Here is a 20,644-nt window from a genome sequence, read left to right on the forward strand (position 1 = left end):
ACGCCCTAGTGCAGCGGTGGCCAACCAGTTGCTCTTGAGCCTCATGAGGCGCTTTCTTTATTTAAATGTGGCTCCCAACACTCTAAATCATGTGACCACAACACATACAGAAACTGCTACACTCCAGCCAGAGATGCAGCAGCATTACAGGGACTGAAAATTGAATAAGCCAGATACTAGAGGCGAGACACCCACTGGCAAACAGAACACATTAGGGACTGCAGCAATGGCACGACTTGGTGGGGGAACTTTAGTGACACATGAAGGTGGGCTAGAGTGACACATGGAGGAGCTGACTGGAGTAATTTAGGAGGGTGCTGGAAGTAGTGACACATGGGAAAGCTGGCTGGAGTGACATAGGAGGTTGGTAGCAGGAGTGACATAGGAGGGTACTAGCAGGAGTGTCACATGGGGAGCTGGCTGGAGTGACATAGGAGGGTGCTAGCAGGAGGGACACATGGGAGAGCTGGCTGGAGTGACATAGGAGGGTGCTAGCAGGAGTGTCACGTGGGGAGCTGGCTGGAGTGACATAGGAGGGTGCTTGCAGGAGTGTCACATGGGGAGCTGGCTGGAGTGACACATGGGGGAACTTAAGTTTATTATGTGAATCTGGCTTTCTCAATTATTTTATGTGAAAGTGGCTTTTTCAATGTATCTGACGTTAAAAAATTTTTATTTTATGTCGTTCTGGCTTTTTCAATGTATTTTATACCAGGGGTGTGGTCTAGCAGGCACAAGGCCACATTCCATTGTTGCATGCACGCCTTCGGCTCGATGTCGGCTCTTTAACGTACCTAACAAGGTTTTTTGGCTCTTTGTCACTGACTGGTTGGCCGCCCCTGCCTTAGTTACTCCGTGGGTGTTCGAGTCAGTGTACGTGTGTCCTCCATTTCCACTCATTCCAAGAGTTCTAAAACTCATAAGGAGAACAAGAGTTCAGGCAATCCTCATTGCTCCAGACTGGCCAAGAAGGGCTTGGTACGTGGATCTTCTGGATCTACTGCTGGAAGAGCCGAGGCCTCTTCCTCTTCGGGAGGATCTTCTGCAGCAGGGGCCATTCGCTTATCAAGACTTACCGCGGCTACGTTTGATGGCATGGAGGTTGAACGCCAGATATTAGCTCGGAAGGGCATTCCAAATAAGGTTCTTCCTACCCCGATACCGGCTAGGAAAGGAGTAACGTCTAAACTTTACCATCGTACTTGGAAAAAATATGTATCTTGGTGCGAGTCCAAGAAGTTTCCTACGGTGGCTCAGAGAGGCAGGGGGTACTATTCAACGCTGTTCCTAGCCCCGAAACAGAATGGTTCCTCCTGGCCCATTCTTAACCTCAAGACTTTGAACACGTTTGTGAGGGTATCCAAGTTTCGTATGGAAACTCTTCGCTCTATTGTACTGGCTTTGGAGCCAGGGGACTATATGGTATCCCTGGACATACAAGATACCCTATTTTCCTATTGCCATGTCGCATCAGTAATACCTGCGGTTTGCTATTGGCAACCTCCAGTATCAATTCAGGGCCTTACCTTTTGGACTGACCACGGCTCAGCGAATCTTTATCAAGGTCATGGTGGTGATGACGGCCCTGCTTCGCCGTCAGGGTATCGGGATCCTGCCGTATCTGGACGACTTGCTGATCCTGGCGAATTCCCCAGAAGTTCTCCGCCATCTGGATCTGAAGGTTCAGTTTCTTCAAGCCCATGGGTGGCTCATCTACTGGAAGAAATCATCCCTGGTCCCTGCCCAGAGCATGGTGCACCTGGGGGCATTGTTGGACACACACAACCAGCAGTTGTTCTTGTCACAGGAGAAGGTCCTGAAACTTCAGGACAAAATACGATGCTTCCTCTCTCGCCCGCATGTGTCAATACCTCGGCGATGCAAGTACTAGGCCTCATGGTGTCGGCTTTAGACATGGTAGAGTACGCGCAATTTCATTCCTGCCCTCTGCAGAAGCTGCTTCTTGCCAAGTGGGACGGCTTGCCTCACCGGATCAGGTCTCGCATGATCTCCTAGTCTCCGGAGGTTCGTCTGTCACTGAGCTGTGGTGGCTACAGGACCAACGATTGAGCAGGGGTCGTCCCTTCTGGATCTCCAACTGGGTCCTCCTTACAACAAATGCCAGTCTGAGGGGTTGGGGCACAGTGTTGAAGCAACACTCTTCTGGGTCGGTGGACCAGGGAGGAGTCTCTCCTCCCGATAAACATTCTGGAATTGCGGACGGTGTCCAATGCTCTGAAACTAGCCCAGCATATGATACAGAACAGGCCTGTTCAAGTACAGTCTGACAACGCCACCACGGTGGCGTACATAAATCATCAAGGCGGCACTGGAAGCCGCATGGCAATGATGGAAGTGCCAATGATTCTTCAATGGGCGGAACGCCATCTGCCAGCCATATCGGCAGTGTTCATGCCGGAGGTCCTCAACTGGGAAGCGGACTTCCTCAGTCATCAGGACGTACACGCCGGAGTGTGGAGCCTTCATCCAGAAGTATTTCAACTCCTAGTGGACAAGTGGGGCATACCAGACGTAGACCTGATGACGTCTCAACACAATCACAAGGTTCCGGTCTACGGAGCAAGGACAAGGGACCCTCAAGCAGCGTTTGTGGGCGCACTGGCAATTCCATGGAACTTTCGGCTGCCGTACGTGTTCCCTCCAGTGTCACTCCTGCCCAGGGTAATAAGGAAGTGCAGGCAAGAAGGAGGAATCCTACTTCTGATCGCTCCAGCGTGGCCCAGATGGCATTGGTTCTCAGATCTACAGGGTCTCTCGTTACAGCGTCCTCTACTGCTTCCGCAATGCCCAGATCTCCTCGTTCAGGGCCCATGTGTCTACCAGGATTTGGCCTGGCTGGCTTTGACGGAGTGGCTCTTGAAGCTTCAGTTCTGAGGGCCAAAGGATTTCCTGAGACGGTCATTCAAACTATGTTGAAGGCCTGTAATCTGACTTCTGAACGGATTTATCATAGGGTTTGGAATGCTTACTTTGCTTGGTGCACGTCTAACAATCATGAAGTCAACAAGTTTAGTACGGCCAAACTTTTGGCTTTTCTGCAACAGGGCCTGGACTTGGGCCTTCGTCTGGCCTCCCTCAAGGTTCATATTTCTGCCTTGTCGGTATGGTTTCAGAGAAAAATTGCGACTCTGCCCGATGTTCATACATTCACTCAAGGTGTTTTATGGATTTAACCTCCCTATGTCCCGCCTGTGGCTCCTTGGGATTTGTCGATTGTTCTGGAGGCCTTACAAGAGTGTCCGTTTGAACCTCTTGAATCTGTGGACCTTAAGTGGCTTACTCTTAAGGTCTTGTTTCTGTTGGCTATTGCCTCTGCTAGACGAGTTTGAAACTTGGCTGCCCTATCCTGTCGGTCACCCTTTCTGATTTTTCACAGTGACCGGGCAGTTCTCCGAACTCCTCATGGTTATTTGCCTAAGGTGGTGTCGGCTTTCCACCTTAACCAAGAGATTGTGGTTCCAGCCTTTATCTCTCCTGATTTGTCTTTCAAAGAGCGGGCTTCGGATGTGGTACGGGCTCTCCGTATTTATGTGATTAGGAGATCCGATTCTCTTTGTCCTTTTTGGTTTTCACAAACGTGGCTGGCCTGCTAACAAGCAGACCTTGGCCAGATGGATTAGAATGGTGATTGCACATGCTTATGTACAGGCTGGCCTTCCAGCTCCTGCTACCATCAAAGTCCATTCTACTCTCTCTGTTGGACCTTCTTGGGCGGCCCGCCGTGGTGCGACCCTTGAACAATTGTGCAAGGCGGCTACGTGGTCCTCAGTGAACACGTTCGTAAGGTTCTATGCCCTCGATACGTCGGCCTCCCAGGATGCCTCCTTTGGACGCCGGGTTCTTGTGCTCACTACAGTGCATCACCTCCCATGAGGAACTGCTTTAGGACATCCCCGATCCCAGTGTACCCCACTGCAGAAAAGGAGATTTATGGTAAGAACTTACCTTTGTTAAATCTCTTTCTGCGAGGTACACTGGGCGCCCACCCTGACGCACTTAGCTTCTTTGTGTTTGTGTGGCATTAGCCGCAGACACCTTCTCCTGTCGTGAGAATGTGGTGTATGTGGCTACTAACTTATTGTTTTTTACCTGCTACTGCATTGGACTGGTTAACAAAACTGAGCTCCTGTGCACGGAGGCGGGGTTATAAAGGAGGCGGTGCTGTGCATCCTACTCTACACCCCCGATGTTATCCCTGTGGAACCCAGTGTACCTCGCAGAAAGATTTAGAGGGTAAGTTCTTACCATAAATCTCCTTTTCTGGTCTGGAGTGTTTGTACAGTCCTATGTAGTTATGTGCACCCACATCATAAACACAAAATCAAACACACACATCACTATAAGAATATAACATTTTAATTTTCTTTCCTACGCAAGTTTGCCCAGACAGCTTTTAAACAATTTTCTGAGATATGATTTTGTATATAATTTTTTTACCTTTACATACAAATGTTTTTTCAATTTGAATGAAAAAAAAAAAAAAAACTTTCTAGTTAAATATTTTCTAAAAAAAAAAAAAGAAGAAAGAAACAAACAGTACAATGCGAATACCACAGTTATTTTAAAGAGACAGACACATGCATGAGTCTGTAGGGATTATCCAGCTTCTTTTTCTCTCCACTGTAGAAAAATCTGTTGTGCATCAACTTTATATAATATTTTTTTGTTCTTCACGGTCATGGCTGCATTTTCACTTTAGAAGTAGAAACTTGTAGTTAAAACATATTGTCTGGTTGCGGCAATCCGAAATCACACTCCATCATTTACTAGGACAGGCTATAAAGAGAGGTTGGTCTGTAGTTTGCATTATTGCCCAATTATCCATTTTAATGAATGTGTCATTAGGGTAATTAGTTTTCATTAGCTGTATCGGTTACTAAATTTTCCTAGAGATCTAATCCAAAAACTTTGTCCCAGAGATCAGTAATTAGGTTAGTGTTTGATGGGGGGTTTTAAAGGTCATTAAATATTATAGTCTTTAGTAATTTTAGGTTGTGTCGTACCTGCCTTCAGAAGTCAATCTTGCTTTATTGCTAGGGATACAAGCACATTTATTTAAAAAAATAGGTACATTTTAATGTTTTTGCAAACAACATATTTAAAAAGAAAAAAAGGATTTTGGCGTCTGCTCTTCTGTATCTAGAGCAGCAGGTCCGGCAGCAGTATCAGCAGTGAAACAAGTCCATTATATTATTAGAAAAAATATATAATAACACACAAATATAAACGGCTTTATTCAACTGATGAGATAACTTGATATTGTTCTAGAAGGAATATTTAAAAAAAAAAAAAAACAACAACAACTTGGTGGTATTCCTTTGACACCTACTGTAAAAAATATTGTGCCAGAAAAGAGCCCATCACTGTGCAGACATCTGTGCATTACACTTTATTTTTCGTCTCTCTCACTACTCAAGTAGTTAAAATGTTTACAAATATTTCACATGCTTGTTTCAAAATGTTAAAAAGGATGAAAAAAAAGTTTTGTATTGGCTAATTTAGGCATTTACTGGATCAATAACCAAACGTGGTTTGTTTGCTGGAGGCATAGGTGGTTTGTGCTCGTTACTCTCCTCTAAGTCATCGTCGCCTTCATCATCATGGTAATACTGCTGCTGCTGCTGCTTTGTTTGACTTTTTTGTGGGGGCTCGTCTGGGTCTTCTTCTCCTTCCCTAAAATAATGAACAAACAATATTCATTATAAAAACACAACCTTGGTGCTACTTTGATAGAGATTACGATTTTAAAAGCGGGGTTTCATTTGTTTCTATAAAATGGGCCACTCATCCTCAAATATAAAGGAAATAAAAAAATAGTTAAGATACATCTACGCACATGATGCAGATCTTGGCACATCCTCTTTCCTTAATATTCATATGGGTGGCCCTATGAAGTCAATATTTTCTAGACGTAAACCATGCAATTATTTTTTGTAAATTAAAAATATAAGTGATTTTTTAATACTCCATTTTTTTAGGTTTTCTCCTTTTGCTTTAGTAAACTAGGTCTGCAATGTGAAGGTTACAGAAATGGTTTAGGGACTGTATGTTAAGATCCTGTAGAATTATTTGGAAGATATAGAGTAGATCAATGAAGGGCATGGCGAAAACTATTTCTGACAGCAGTGAAGCTGGCATTATCCAGACACTAGCTTTGCCAGTACAATAGAAATGGTAAAGGTGGATTTTAAACAGCAACCTACTTTGGGCCTAATTCAATGTTGATTGCACAACAACATTTTCCTCTAATGGGCAAAACCATATGCACTGCAGGAGGAGCAGATATAACATGTGCAGAGAGAGTTAGATTTGCGTGGGTTATATTGTTTCTGTGCAGGGTGAATACTGGCTGCTTTATTTTTGCAGTCCAATTTAGATTGAACACACCCCACCCAAATCTAACTCTCTGAAACCATTACATCTGCCCCACCTGCAGTGCACATGGTTTTACCAATTAGAGGAAAATGTTGTTTTGCAATCAAACTTGAATTAGGCCCTTTATCCTTTACAGAGGATTCCACAAGAGGAATAAGCTGCCTGGCCTGTAGGTTTGGTTGCATTTGTCCTGATTATGGGGGTCACTCCGACCTGATCGCACGCTGCCGTTTTTCGCAGTGCAGCGATCAGGACAGAACTGTGCATGCGTATGCACCGCAATGCGCAGGCACGTCATATGGGTAAAAAGCGGATTGTTGCTGAGCGATGGATTTAATGAAGAATCCATTCGCACAGCAGATTGCAAAGAGATTGACAGGAAGAGGGCGTTTATGGGTGGCATTGACCGTTTTCTGGGAGTGTTTGGAAGAACGCAGGCGTGTCCAAGCGTTTGTAGGGCGGGTGTCTGACATCAATTCCGGGCTCGGACAGGCTGAAGTGATCGCAGAGGCTGAGTAAGTCCTGGGCTACTCAGAAACTGCACAAAACTTTTTTGTACCGCTTGGCTGCACATGCGATCGCACACTTGCAAAGCAAAAATGCACTCCCCTATGGGCGGTGACTATCTGATTGCAGCGCTGCAAAAAGTAGCTAGCGAGCGATCAACTCGGAATGATGCCCTATGTTCCATACAACCTATACCCTTTCAGGGAGGCTGTGTCTACACCGTTTCACATGCAGTGCAAACAAACATGACCTAATAGGGCATTGTGTGCTTGTCCAGGTCATACTAACTTGCACCCAAAAATATTTGGGCCCAAAGAGCAGGTTTCCAGTGGAGGTTTCAAGTGCAACAGAGGCGCTAAATGTTATAAGATTAATTTGCACAAGAGAAAAGTGTGGTGGTCACAGCTATATACTGTAGTAGAAGGTACTGCATATACAACAGTCAAATGTAGGGGAAACTTGAAGAGTAAAACTTACGCCATCTCATAATCCTCCTCGTTCCCTTTATCTCTGCAGCAGCAGCAATAGACAATTATTCCAATGACTATGATCCCAGCCACACTCCCGCCAATCGCTCCAGCGTACAACGCAATGTTCATGGAGGCTGTTCAAATAGAAGAAAAAATATATTATTTATAATGACCAGATGACTTCATCACTCCAAGGGATTCCCTCTAAATACCTGTTACCGACTCCTATCCCCCCCACCCCCACCCCCCCACCACCACTGACGAATGGGCAGGTAACTCGCTGCCACCACCAGACTCCTACACCAGTACCTGGAGCTACTTGTTCAAACCTGACTTCTACCACTGGTGCTTGGAACCTCTCTCTTGGTTGGCGTTGGACTAGGTAGCACGCAGAGGCTTGAGCTTGGAGGCACTGGGCTCAATCCAGGACATCCAGAGTGGTCCATTTTGCACTATTCTGGTGGTCACAGGGTACAAGCAAAAACGTTTCCCTGGCGCAATTCTTATACTTTCCCATCACTGGGACTTGTCTACTGCTCTGTCCCAAAGCATTGCGATGGGACCTGACCTGTAATTGCCGCAGCTGACAGTCTCAGTTTTACGCCTCCAGCACATTTAAAAAAGCACAATTAAATTTTTATGAATTAATCCAGTGTTGGACTGGGGCATGAAGGGCCCAACAAGGAAATGCATTAGGGGTATGGCCAGCTAAGACAGAGGATTGGCTAACCTTTAGAGAGTGCATGGTCTGGGGCCCTTAAAATACTGCTAGTGCATGCATGATAATGTACCAGATTAATAACAGCAATGCACCATAGAAAATACACCATAGTCCTGTGCAACTTAAGGTAACTGGTAACGGTCGACTCAACTTAGGTCGACCACTGAAGGTTGACATGACCATTAGGTCAACAGGTGAAAATGTCGACATGAGTTTTTGTACTTTTTTTGGTGTCGTTTTCTCCGTAAAGTGACAGGGAACCCCAATTAGTGCACAGCTTCGTTCGCCATTCTTCAGGCAAGGTGCCTCACTTCGCTCGGTGCAGGTTACCGTTCCAATCGTAGTCCACGTGGATCGTTAAGTATGAAAAAAATCCCCAAATTAACAAAAAAAATACGTGAAAAACTCATGTCGATCTTTTGACTTGTTGACCTAGTTCATGTCGACCTAATGCCAATGTCGACCTACTGTACGTTGGGTCGACCGTATCCCAAGATAACATGTATAATTCAAGTGCAGTCTGGAACCTGATGCCTAGAGGAGGTGGTGGGCCCTCAGGGAGCAGGTTTCCTGTATACCCCTGTAGGACAGTCCGACCCTGGGAGGGATACAGGCAAATTCAGATGTCTTTACAGTCACATATCCAATGGGGATCCCGGCGGTCGATAAACGGACGCCGGAATCCTGAGGGACACCATAAAGCCAGCATCTAAATCCCCACGGAGGTTGGTATCCCAGCATTAAAATATCGACAGCTGGAATCCCGACGTTCTTCCAGCAAGACGAGCTCGCCGTCAGAATTCTTTTGGTCGAGATGCCATTATCAGTATTCTGACCGCTGGCGTCCAGTCCATTGGGATATCATACCGAATCCATCCAATGCAACAGAGATTCGCATTTCCTGCAACGTGTGACCGACTGTCCTGCTCTGCAGCGTTTTCTGGCACCTTACAAATAAATACAATTATGACACCACCATCTGAGCCTTCTACCATCCTGATACGTTCACACATATAACACACATACAGTAACTCTGTTCTCCGCAGCTCATCTTACAGTTTAGGATTAATGGCAATTCGCTGGTCACTAGCGGTTTTACATTATAGTAATAATCAGCTACAACGCAGATACGGCGGGTGTCTTACGTGGCATCACGGCTAGTGTGAGATTGCAGAACTCCTCTCCAATCCTATTGGTGGACGTGCAAATAAAAAATCCGGACGAGTCCATGGAAATATTTTTCAACGTCAGCTGTCCTCCGTCTGCAGGAAATGGACACGTTGTGTTATATCACAGTTGTATAATAACCAGATTACTTCATTGTTAACAAAATTTAAACTCTCAGAATGTGATCGAGCTTCGCAGCTGTGTCGTGGACCCGAAAACAGATAAATGCAAAAAGGTCCTTTTCATGTAATTGTTAATTATACAGATGCATCATTCAACTGCAAGTTCTTAAACTGTCAAGACTCATTGTCCTATTAATGATATACATTTGTGCACAACCAAACAAAATACTATTCGTACGTATAGACCCAAATGTCCCATACATAGGACACTTCAAATATCTTCATGTATAACAACTTTGTTTTTTCTAATAAACAAAGATATAAATATATATTATAAATATATATTAGTATGATCCCTTAGTGCGCTCTTAGTGTACACTACTGAAATGTTTAATTACTATATGTCAGTTAGTGAATTTGCTAACATAAATATTGTTATATTTCCAAATGGGAAAACAAGCTTCAACACAGAGCGGATCCTTTGTCGATAAGGATCAAAAGTAGATAAAAAAGAAAAAATATCTCTGTGGAGCGCTCTTATTCTATAAACTGATATAATTAGATAATTATTGGCGGATGTTGTATAAAGAGAGGATGACCTTACACATTTAGACACCCATATTAGAATCACATATATCTCTTTATTAAAAGATTTAGATTTAAAATGAATTAATCATAAAAATGTCTTTTACATTGAAGATACAGTTGTATATTTCAGCATTATTCGTATAAGAAATGTATATAATACAATATAATGAGCTTCCACCCAACACGTTTCGTCTATATCGACTTCTTCAGGGGTGTTCTTCAGGGTGCAATTTCTAAATAACAGCTCTCTGTTTAAATTGGAATAACTGTAGCATTCATAAAAGGTATGGAGTTCTAATTGGACCAAAGTTGTACTGAAAAATATTTAAAACTAAGTTGAAAAACTTGAAGAAGAAGATTATTCCCAGAGTATGATAGCATTTAATGGGGTTCCTTATTGTAGGCCACCTAATGAATTATATTCTTCTCCAGCATGTAGATATATAATTCATTCATTTATCTTGACTCATTAGGTTGGCAATTCCGCAGTTTTTCAAAGTATCAGTGAAGTCCAAAAGAAGGGATCCACTTGTAAACTTGGGATAAAAATATCCCTTTAATTTTCCAGCAGTTGTCCTATAGGTCTGCCTGCATAGGGATTCGTGTGTGTGTGTGTGTGTGTGTGTGTGTGTGTGTGTGTGTGTGTGTGTGTGTGTGTGTGTGTGTGTGTGTGTGTGTGTGTGTGTGTGTGTGTGTGTGTGTGTGTGTGTGTGAGAAAAAACAAAACACTCAGGAAAAATATATTTGCAATTTTTATTTTAGATTTAGCAGCCCAGTAGCTCTAGTTATGTCATTACCATTGTGGGAAGACATATCCCACCATGATGCATGTGCAGTTCTACAACAGAACTGAAGGTGGTATACCTGCATCATAGCAGGTGCCTCCTGTAATATCCTGTTTAGTACCGCCCTATACAAATACTCTAGTGCCCCCTTGTGGCATGATTGCAGTTATGGCACTGTATCATCAGAAAAGGACTGAGCCAGTTTGGATTTCATGCAAAGGTTTCCATAAAAAAAAAAAAAAAACCCACAGTGAAAACAAAAAATAAAACAAGGCATTTCCATACGGCTTTGTAAACATAAGCTGCATTTGATTGACACACGATACGTCTGTCCCGACGAGACCAAAAGTGGAGTTGATGTATTAATGCATAACACTGGGGTTGGTAAATGAAAGCCCGCATAATTAACCACCAGGACCTTGTAAAAACTGGATAGTGTTGGTGGTGAACTGGAATTGTTCTTTACCCACACGACTTGCAATCACTGAATTCACCATGAACTCTTTATATCATTATATTGTAGCGGAAAAATACTAGCACCTGGTGAGTGACGCTAGGAATGATCAGCACCGGATGCCTGTCTGTACCACAGGTGGTTACCTATACTCTCCCAACCTGCTTCAGAGTTGCACTCAAGTCCACTTTGCACATCTTGCGTCAGAACCTGTATGTGCAACTCTGAGCAATTACAGGCGATAGAGTCGCAAGTAACATAGTATCTAAGGTTGAAAAAAAGACAATTGTCTATCGAGTTCAACCTATTTGTGGTCTCCTATGCAGGATTATTTGGTATAAAATTTTGACTGATGCCGATGTCTGCCGTTACGTTTATCCCTCTTTTTTATAATAACCATAGTGCGTGACTATGCACCATAACCCTGGATATCCGTATCCATTAGGAATTTATCTAACCCATTCTTAAAGGTGTTGACTGAGTCGGCCATTACAACTCCCTCAGGCAGGGAATTTCAAACACGTATCGTCCTTACCGTGAAAAAGCCTTTACGCCATATTTTGCGGAATCTCCTCTCCTCTAACCTGAGCGAGTGTCCACGAGTTCTCTGTGTTGATCTAACCAAAAACAGGTCCTGCGCAAGATCTGTGTATTCATTGTCCCCTTATATATTTGTAGATGTTGATTATGTCCCCTCTTAGTCTCCTCATATCCAGTGTAAACATGCCTAGTCTTGCAAGCCTTTCCTCGTATTCCAGAGTCTCCATACCCTTAATTAGTTTGGTCGCCCGCCTCTGAACCTTTTCTAGCTCCAGGATATCATTTTTGTAGTATGGTGCCCAAAATTGCACACAGTATTCAAGGTGTGGCCTCACTAGTGATTTATATAACAGGAGTATAACACTCTCGTCCCTAGCATCAATTCCCCGTTTTATGCATGCTAATATCTTACTGGCCGTCCACATATAGGTAAATATCCCATGGGTGCAGGCTATTTGGACTTGTGTGCACTTAGTTCCAAATTATTTTGGATTGCTCCAAGGATAAGGCTATTGTGGATATGTGCTCATAGGAATGAAGGCTATTGTCATAAGTGGGTCTTATAGGGTCGATCTGGCAACCTCTTAATACAAGCGGACTGCATGCAATTGTTCATAAGAGCTTATATGCTATAAGCTACTGCCTAGCAGGATGTACTTGCGTTCCTATATAGCCGCTTCATTAAAATCCGTTCTGGGTTATTTGTTACAGGAGATCAGTTTTAGCAAATTTAGGAGTAAATGATAATTATGTCCTATCCTACCATATGTAGACCCCTTAGTACATAGGCCCCACAGTTTGGTAAGATAGGAAGGTAGGATAGATCTATACCTATGACTGCAGTCTGCGGTATTACCCGTTGCACATCTTGCGGGGTGTAACTCTTCCATGCATACTGGGGGATGGGGGACCCCTCCTTGGAGTTGCAAGTCAGTGTGATGACCTGGCCATATTCTGCGGTTCCCACAATGCCGCAGTCCGGTTTGGATGGGGCCACTAGAAAGACAAAATCCATTATTTTAAGAAAACTCTGACATTTCTATGATGGTCTCACAAGAACATTTCCTCAATGCAACATTTAGTGTCCAATAGCCCAGAAGTGGGCAAAATAACACATGGGCAAGAGACCTCGCTCAAACCAACTTGTAAACATATAATGGGGGAGATGTATCAAAGCTTGGCTAGAGATAAAAGTAACAACCAATCAGCTCCTGTTGCTCATTGTTTAAACACAGCCTGTAACATGGCAGTTAGGGGCCGATTGGTTGGTATCTCTTTCTGAGGTTTCATACATCTCCCCCTGGGGGGCGAACCAATTTGTTTTGGGTGTCTATTTTACCCGTGTAAATGGGATGTTTGGACAGTCAGTATTTAAGGTTTTTTGGGCATCCATGCATACTGCACCCAAACAGACAGGGATTAATTAACCCCATAAAACATCGTAGGCAGTACTACTTTGCCCAAAGTGCATCAGGAGGCTGCGAGAAGAAGTGTCACCCCCTACATTGCTCCGTTTGTGCCCCCTAGTGGTTGCCGCAGGGGAAAATAGCTTACCTAAGACAATAAGGTCCATTTTAGCCTGACGTGTGCCGGTTCGATCTCTGGGAATCTTCACTTCGCACTGGTAAGTACCATTATCCTCCATCGTCAGTTTATCAATAAGAATTGAGGCATCACTACCAAACACATTGCCAGTGAATGACACTCGCCCTTCATAAGAGGGATCGCTGTGGTTGAGACTTCCATAGAAGGCAGCAATAACTTCATTCTAGAAAGGCGGAAAGAAAATACATATTAAGATGTAACACAACTGCTTATCTCCTCATGAACTTGCAAGCAGCCAGACCTCTTCCCTTCTATAACGGAGATTCACAGGTATCTTGAACCTGCCCTGTGGATTGGTCTACAGAGCTACAGTACTGTACTTTTGAGACATATATATTTTATATATATATATATATATATATATAATATATTTTATATATATATATATATATATATACATACATATACACACACACACATACCTACAGGTAAATCCTTTTCTCTTAGTCTGTAGACGATGCTGGGGATGCTTCAAGAACCATGGGGTATAGACGGGATCCGTAGGAGACATGGGCATTTTAAGACTTTAAAAGGGGTGGGAACTGGCTCCTCCCTCTATGCCCCTTCTCCAGACTCCAGTTATAGGACAGACATTTCGAGGAAAAGGATTTATTTAATTATTTTCAAACTAAGGTGAGATACATACCAGCTCACACCTCAAACACGCCGTACAACATGGCATTCAACAACGCCGCATGCAACGGCATGACCAACATCAGTCACAGACTGACTGAACTTAACTCACATGAGTGTAACCATATCCAATAACTGCAGATACAGCCTGCACTGGGACGGGCGACCAGCATCCTCTATGGACTAAGAGAAAAGGATTTACCGGTAGGTATTAAAATCCTATTTTCTCATACGTCCTAGAGGATGCTTCAAGAACCATGGGGTTTATAACAAAGCTCTAGAACGGGCAGGAGAGTGCGGATGACTCTGCAGTACCGATTGACCAAACAAGAGGTCCTCCTCAGCCAGGGTATCAAACTTGTAAAACTTCGCAAAGGTGTTTGATCCCGACCAAGTAGCAGCTCGGCAAAGCTTTGCCGAGACCCCTCGGGCAGCCGCCCAGGATGAGCCCACCTTTCTGGTAGAATAGGCCTTCACAGATTTCGGTAACGGCAATCCTGCCCTACAATGAGCCTGCTGAATCGTGTTACAGATCCAGCGCGCAATAGTCTGCTTAGAAGCAGGAGCCCCAATCTTGTTGGGAGCCCACAGGACAAACAGAGCCTCTGTTTTCCTAATCTGAGCGACAGATTTTCAAAGCTCTGACCACATCGAGAGACTTCGATTCCGCCAAGGCGTCAGTAGCCACTGGAACCACAATAGGCTGGTTCACGTGAAATGATGAAACCACTTTTGGCAGAAATTGCTGACGAGTTCTCAACTCCGCTCTATCAGCATGGAAGATTAAATAGGGGCTTTTGTGAGACAAAGCCGCCAATTCAGATACCCGCCTTGCGGATGCCAAGGCCAACAACATGACTACTTTCCAAGTAAGGAATTTTAACTCAACCTTACGTAAAAGGTTCAAACCAATGAGATTGCAGGAACTGCAAAACCACATTAAGATCCCACGGTGCCACAGGGGGCACAAATGGAGGTTGGATGTGCAGCACGCCTTTCACGAAGGTCTGAACTTCTGGAAGGGAGGCCAATTCTTTCTGAAAGAAGATTGATAAGGCCGAAATTTGTACTTTAATAGAGCCCAACTTTAGCCCCGCATCCACACCTGCTTGCAAAAAATGGAGCAAACGCCTCAGCTGAAAATCCTCCGTAAGAGCCTTCTTATACATATTTCCTCCAAATACGGTGGTAATGCTTTGCCGTTACTTCTTTTCTAGCCTGAAGAAGTGTGGGAATGACTTCACTGGGAATACCCTTTCGGGCTAGGATTTGGCGTTCAACCGCCATGCCGTCAAACGCAGCAAGTCTTGAAACACGTACGATCCTTGTTGTAACAGGTCCTCCTGTAGAGGAAGAAGTCAGGGATCTTCTATGAAAAACTCCTGAAGATCTGGATACCAGGCCCTATTTGGCCAGTCTGGAACAATGAGTATCGCCTGAACCCTTGTTCTTATAATCTTTATCACCATTGGAATGAGTGGAAGTGGAGGGAACACATAGACCGACGGAAACACCCACGGTGTCACTAGGGCGTCCACCGCTATTCGGAAGCTTCTTGTTGAGGCGAGACGCCATCATGTCTATTTGAGGAATTCCCCAACGACTTGTCACTTCTGCAAAGACCTCTTGATGAAGACCCCACTCTCCTGGACGGAGATCGTGTCTGCTGAGGTAGTCTGCTTCCCAGTTGTCCACTCCTGGAATGTAGACTGCTGACAGAGCGCTTGCATGTCTCTCCACCCAGCGAAGAACTTTCATGGACTCCGCCATCGCCGCTCTTTGTTTCACCCTGGCGGTTTATGTACGCCACTGCTGTCATGTTGTCTGACTGAATCAAGACGGGCAGACCGCGAAGATGATGTTCCGCTTGCAGAATGCAGTTGTAAATGGCCCTTAATTCCAGAATTTTTATGTGCAGACAAGCTTCCTGGCTTGACCATTTTCCCTGAAAATTTCTTCCCTGTGTGACTGCTCCCCATCCTCGGAGACTTGCATCTGTAGTCCCTAGCATCCAATCCTGAATCCCGAACCTGCGTCCCTCCAGGAGGTGAGAACCGTGCAGCCACCACAGAAGGGAGATTCTGGTCCTGGAAGATAGGATTATTTTCTGGTGCATGTCCAGGTGAGACCCGGACCACTTGTCCAACAGGTCCCACTGAAACACTCTGGCATGGAACCTGCCAAACTGGATGGCCTTGTAGGCCGCCAACATCTTCCCCAGCAACCGAGTGCATTGAAGAATCGACACTCTTGCCAGTTTCAGAATCTGTTTTACCATGTTCTGTATTTCCAAAGCTTTTTTCTCTGGAAGAAAAAAAACTCTTTGTAATTCTGTATCCAGAATCATACCCAGGAACGACAGCCGTGTTGTCAGAACCAGCTGTGATTTTGGCAAGTTTAGGAGCCAACCATGTTGTTGCAGAATAGTCAGTGAGAGCGCAACGTTTTTCAGCAATTGCTCCTTGGATCTCGCCTTTATGAGGAGATCGTCCAAGTACGGGATAATTGTGACACCCGGCTTGCGCAGGAGAACCATCATTTCCGCCATAACCTTGGTGAAAATTCTCGGAGCCGTGGACAGACCAAACGGCAACGTCTGAAATTGGTAATGACAATCCTGAACAGCAAACCTCAGGTAAGCCTGATGTGGAGGATATATGGGAACGTGTAAGTAGGCATCCTTTGTGTCGACCGACACCATAAAATCCCCCTCCTCCAGACTGGAGATCACTGCTCGGAGAGATTCCATCTTGAATTTGAATTTTTTTAGATAGAAATTGAGGGATTTTAGGTTCAGAATCGGTCTGACTGAGCCATCCGGCTTCGGGACCATGAACAGGCTTGAATAAAAGCCTTCCCCCTGTTGTGACGGGGGTACCATGTTCTTGGGAACTTGCAACAGCCTGTGACCTTTTTTCCCCTTCCTCTTGTAGCAAGGAAAGAGGACCCTCGTCCTTTTTTGTATTTATTGGGCCGAAAAGGACTGCATCTGATAGTGGGGCGTTTCCTTTTGTTGTTCAGGAACATAAGGTAAAAATGATGACTTACCCGCTGTAGCCGTAGATACCAGGTCAGTGAGGCCGTCACCAAACAAGACACTACCGTTAAATGGTAGAGACTCCATAGTCTTCTTAGAGTCAGCATCAGCATTCCATTGATGAATCCACAATGCCCTCCTAGCTGAGCCATGGCATTGGCCCTTGATCCCAAAAGGCCAATATCCCTTGCAGCTTCTTTTAAATATGCTGCAGCGTCCCTGATATGACCCAGAGTCAAAAGCACGCAATCCCTGTCCAGAGTATCTATTTCAGATGACAAGTTATCTGCCCACTTTTCAATAGCGCTACTCACCCATGCCGAAGCAACGGCGGGCCCGAGTAGCAAACCAGTAGTGACATAAATGGATTTTAGTGTATTTTCCTGCTTACGATCCGCAGGATCCTTTAGGGCTGCCGTGCCAGGAGACGGAAGCGCTACCTTTTTGGACAGACGCGAGAGAGCTTTGTCCACCGTGGGGGTTGACTCCCACTTTTCCCTGTCCCCAGAGGGGAATGGATATGCCACTGGAATTCTTTTGGGAACCTGTATCTTCTTGTCAGGATTTTCCCAAGCCTTTTCAAAAAGAGCGTTCAGTTCATGAGAGGGAGGAAACGTCACCTCAGGTTTATTTCCTTTAAACATACAGACCCTTGTATCAGGTACAGCAGGATCCTCCGTGATATGTAATACGTCTTTTATCGCCACAATCATGTACCGAATGCTTTTAGCCAGTTTAGGATTTAATCTGGCATCACTATAGTCGACACTGGAATCAGAGTCCGTGTCGGTATCTGCTATCTGGGTAAAAGCACGTTTCTGTGACCCCGAAGGGGTCTGAGTTTGCGACAATGCAAGATTCAGATTCATCTAATCTCTTAGTCAACCGAGCCACATTTGCATTCAAAACACTCAACATATTTACCCAGTCAGCAGTCGGCGGTGCCGACACAGTCACTCCCATAGTCTTTTCTGTCCCCACTCCAGCCTCCACCTGGGAAGAGCACTCAGCCTCAGACATGTCGACACACACGTATCGACACCCACAACCACACTGGGCTATAGGGGACAGACCCACAGCAAAGCCTGTTAGAGAAACACAGAGGGAGTTCTGTCAGCTCACATCACAGCGCCTATCCCGGTACTGAAGCGTGTAGTATACTGCCCAGACCTGTTAGCGCTTTTATAGTTAATAAAATAGCACCAAATCTCGTCCCCCCCGTTTTGCACCCTGTTACTTGTACAGTAGTGTGGGAGGCCAGGCTCAGCGTCTCTGCAGCTGTGAAGAGAAAATGGCGCTGGTCAGAGCTGTGAGGGCTAAGCCATGCCCCCTTAATGGCGCGCTTCAGTCCCGCTTAATTTTATATATTTATACTGGCGGGGGTCTGTATTTAGTGTCCAGGCACTGTATACACTTGTGCCAGTAGCAAATTAGGTTTTATGTTGCCCAGGGCGCCCCCCCCCCTGCACCCTGCAGTGCCGTTTTGTATGTGGGAGCATGGCGCGCAGCGCGACCGCTGCGGGGTACCTCAAAAGCAGTCTTCTGCCGTCACTGAAGTCTTCTGATCTTCTTCTACTCACCCGGCTTCTGGCTCTGCAAGGGGGGTGACGGCGCGGCTCCGGGAACGAGCATCTAGGCTTACCTAGCGATCAGACCCTCTGGAGCTAATGGTGTCCAGTAGCCTAAGGAGCAGAGCCTTGAAACTCACAGAAGTAGGTCTGCTTCTCTCCCCTCAGTCCCACGATGCAGGGAGCCTGTTGCCAGCAGTACTCCCTGAAAATAATAAACCTAACAAAGTCTTTTTCTGAGAAACTCTGGAGAGCCTCTCAGTGTGCATCCAGTCTCACTGGGCACAGAATCTAACTCGAGTCTGGAGGGGCAAAGAGGGAGGAGCCAGTTCACACCCCTTTTAAAGTGCCCATGTCTCCTGCGGATCCAGTCTATACCCCATGGTTCTTGAAGCATCCTCTAGGACAGGCCTGGCCAACCCGTGGCTCTCCAGCTGTTGTAAAACTACAAGTCCCATCATGCTTTGCTACAGTTTTGCTATTAGGGAAGGCTAAAACTGTGGCAGGGCATGCTGGGATGTGTAGTTTCACAACATCTGGAGAGCCACAGGTTGGCCAGGCCTGCTCTAGGACGTACGAATATTATATATATATATATATATATATATATATATATATATATATATATATATATATATATATATATATATATATATATATATATACACACACACACATATATATATATATATACATATATATATATATATATATATATATATATATATATATATATATATATATATATATATATATATATATATATATATATATATATATATATATATATATATACACATACATACATACATAAATACACATACCTCCCGACTTTGTTTCTTTGTGAAGCGGGATACTCACGCGCGCTCCCGAAAAGGGACGTGGCCTATAAAAGGGGGCGTGGCTTTGCGGGAGGACTCGCGATCGCGAGCCACGCCCCCGTTTTCGTCACTGAGGGGGCATGCCCAGCGCTCAGTGAGCCGCTGGCATGCTCCCTCTGACTCCACTGAATAGACGCTGTGCGCATGTGCACAGTGTCTATTCACCGCTGCTCTGCTAAGCAGAGCAGCGATTGACAGAGCCTCCCAACTGACCCCCCCACCGCGGGACACTGTGGCCCGCGGGTGGGACAGTCCCCAAAAAACGGGACTGTCCCACGAAAATCGGGACAGTTGGGAGGTATGCATACATACATACACACACACACACACACACATTATCTCCCTTCCTGATTGCTGCAAACAAACGGTCTGCAGGAGTGATAATACATATAAGTGTTAGTCATTGGACTTTTATCATACACTACTGGCTCTTTTGCACAAATCAGTTTACCAAGCTGTGTGAAGGGGAAGTTTCAGACTATTTCTATTTGGTTTTAGTCCGGATCCCTGCTGTTATTCACTGTGGATCATTTGTTCTTTTAGAAATGGTGGCACACTACCTCTATACTCTTTGTGGCTTCAAAAACATTCTAGATCACATCGATTTGAAGTCTTTTACGCCTACATTTTAGATTCAATTCTTTGTGGCACATCGGTTCCTAATGAATTAAATTTAAGCAGATAGTCTCCTTTGTGGAACTCGGCAAGATATATTTTTAGACATTATTTACCCCCTGAAGAACAAAAACAAGAGGTAGAATCTTCTCCTTTTGCGCTCAATCCAGATGCAAGCAGGCTGCCAGTAAAAAATAAAGAGAGCACCCGCTCTCAAACAGATATATGCAAAACTTGGGGTGATACCAGCTTTTTGCGCATCCGGATGTACTCAATCACTTAGACACAATAGGGCTATTGGCAGAGCCGGCCTTAGGCATAGGCAAACTAGGCAAATGCCTAGGGCATTTGGTATGCTTAGGGGCACCAGCAGCTTCTGCTGATTAAAATGATATGTGCCATGCCTATATTGTGTGTGTGACTGTGGCTGTATCTGCATACAAAATCCTACGTTGCAGTGTATTCCTGGAAATCACTGTAATGTAGCATTTCGTATGCAGATACAGCCGCAGTCTATACAGAATATAGGCATGCTGCATATAATTTTAATCAGCA

General features: G+C 44.8%; 1 protein-coding gene across 3 annotated transcripts in view; it reads right to left on the reverse strand.

Moving 5' to 3' along the window:
* Positions 1 to 5,224: 5,224 nt before the first annotated feature.
* GPA33 (glycoprotein A33) overlaps positions 5,225 to 20,644 on the reverse strand; it is a 99,423-nt gene continuing 84,003 nt past the window's right edge. For all 3 annotated transcript variants that reach the window (XM_063956736.1, XM_063956735.1, XM_063956737.1), the window contains exons 3-7: positions 13,305 to 13,518; positions 12,582 to 12,746; positions 9,240 to 9,356; positions 7,381 to 7,507; positions 5,225 to 5,694 (exon numbers count right to left, since the gene is read on the reverse strand). In XM_063956736.1, coding sequence (XP_063812806.1) covers positions 5,520 to 5,694; positions 7,381 to 7,507; positions 9,240 to 9,356; positions 12,582 to 12,746; positions 13,305 to 13,518 — 798 coding nt within the window. In that variant the 3' untranslated portion in view covers positions 5,225 to 5,519. The remainder of the gene's footprint in view (positions 5,695 to 7,380; positions 7,508 to 9,239; positions 9,357 to 12,581; positions 12,747 to 13,304; positions 13,519 to 20,644) is intronic.

The sequence above is a fragment of the Pseudophryne corroboree genome, chromosome 2, assembly GCF_028390025.1.
Source record: "Pseudophryne corroboree isolate aPseCor3 chromosome 2, aPseCor3.hap2, whole genome shotgun sequence".
NCBI classification, from domain to species: Eukaryota; Metazoa; Chordata; class Amphibia; order Anura; family Myobatrachidae; genus Pseudophryne; species Pseudophryne corroboree.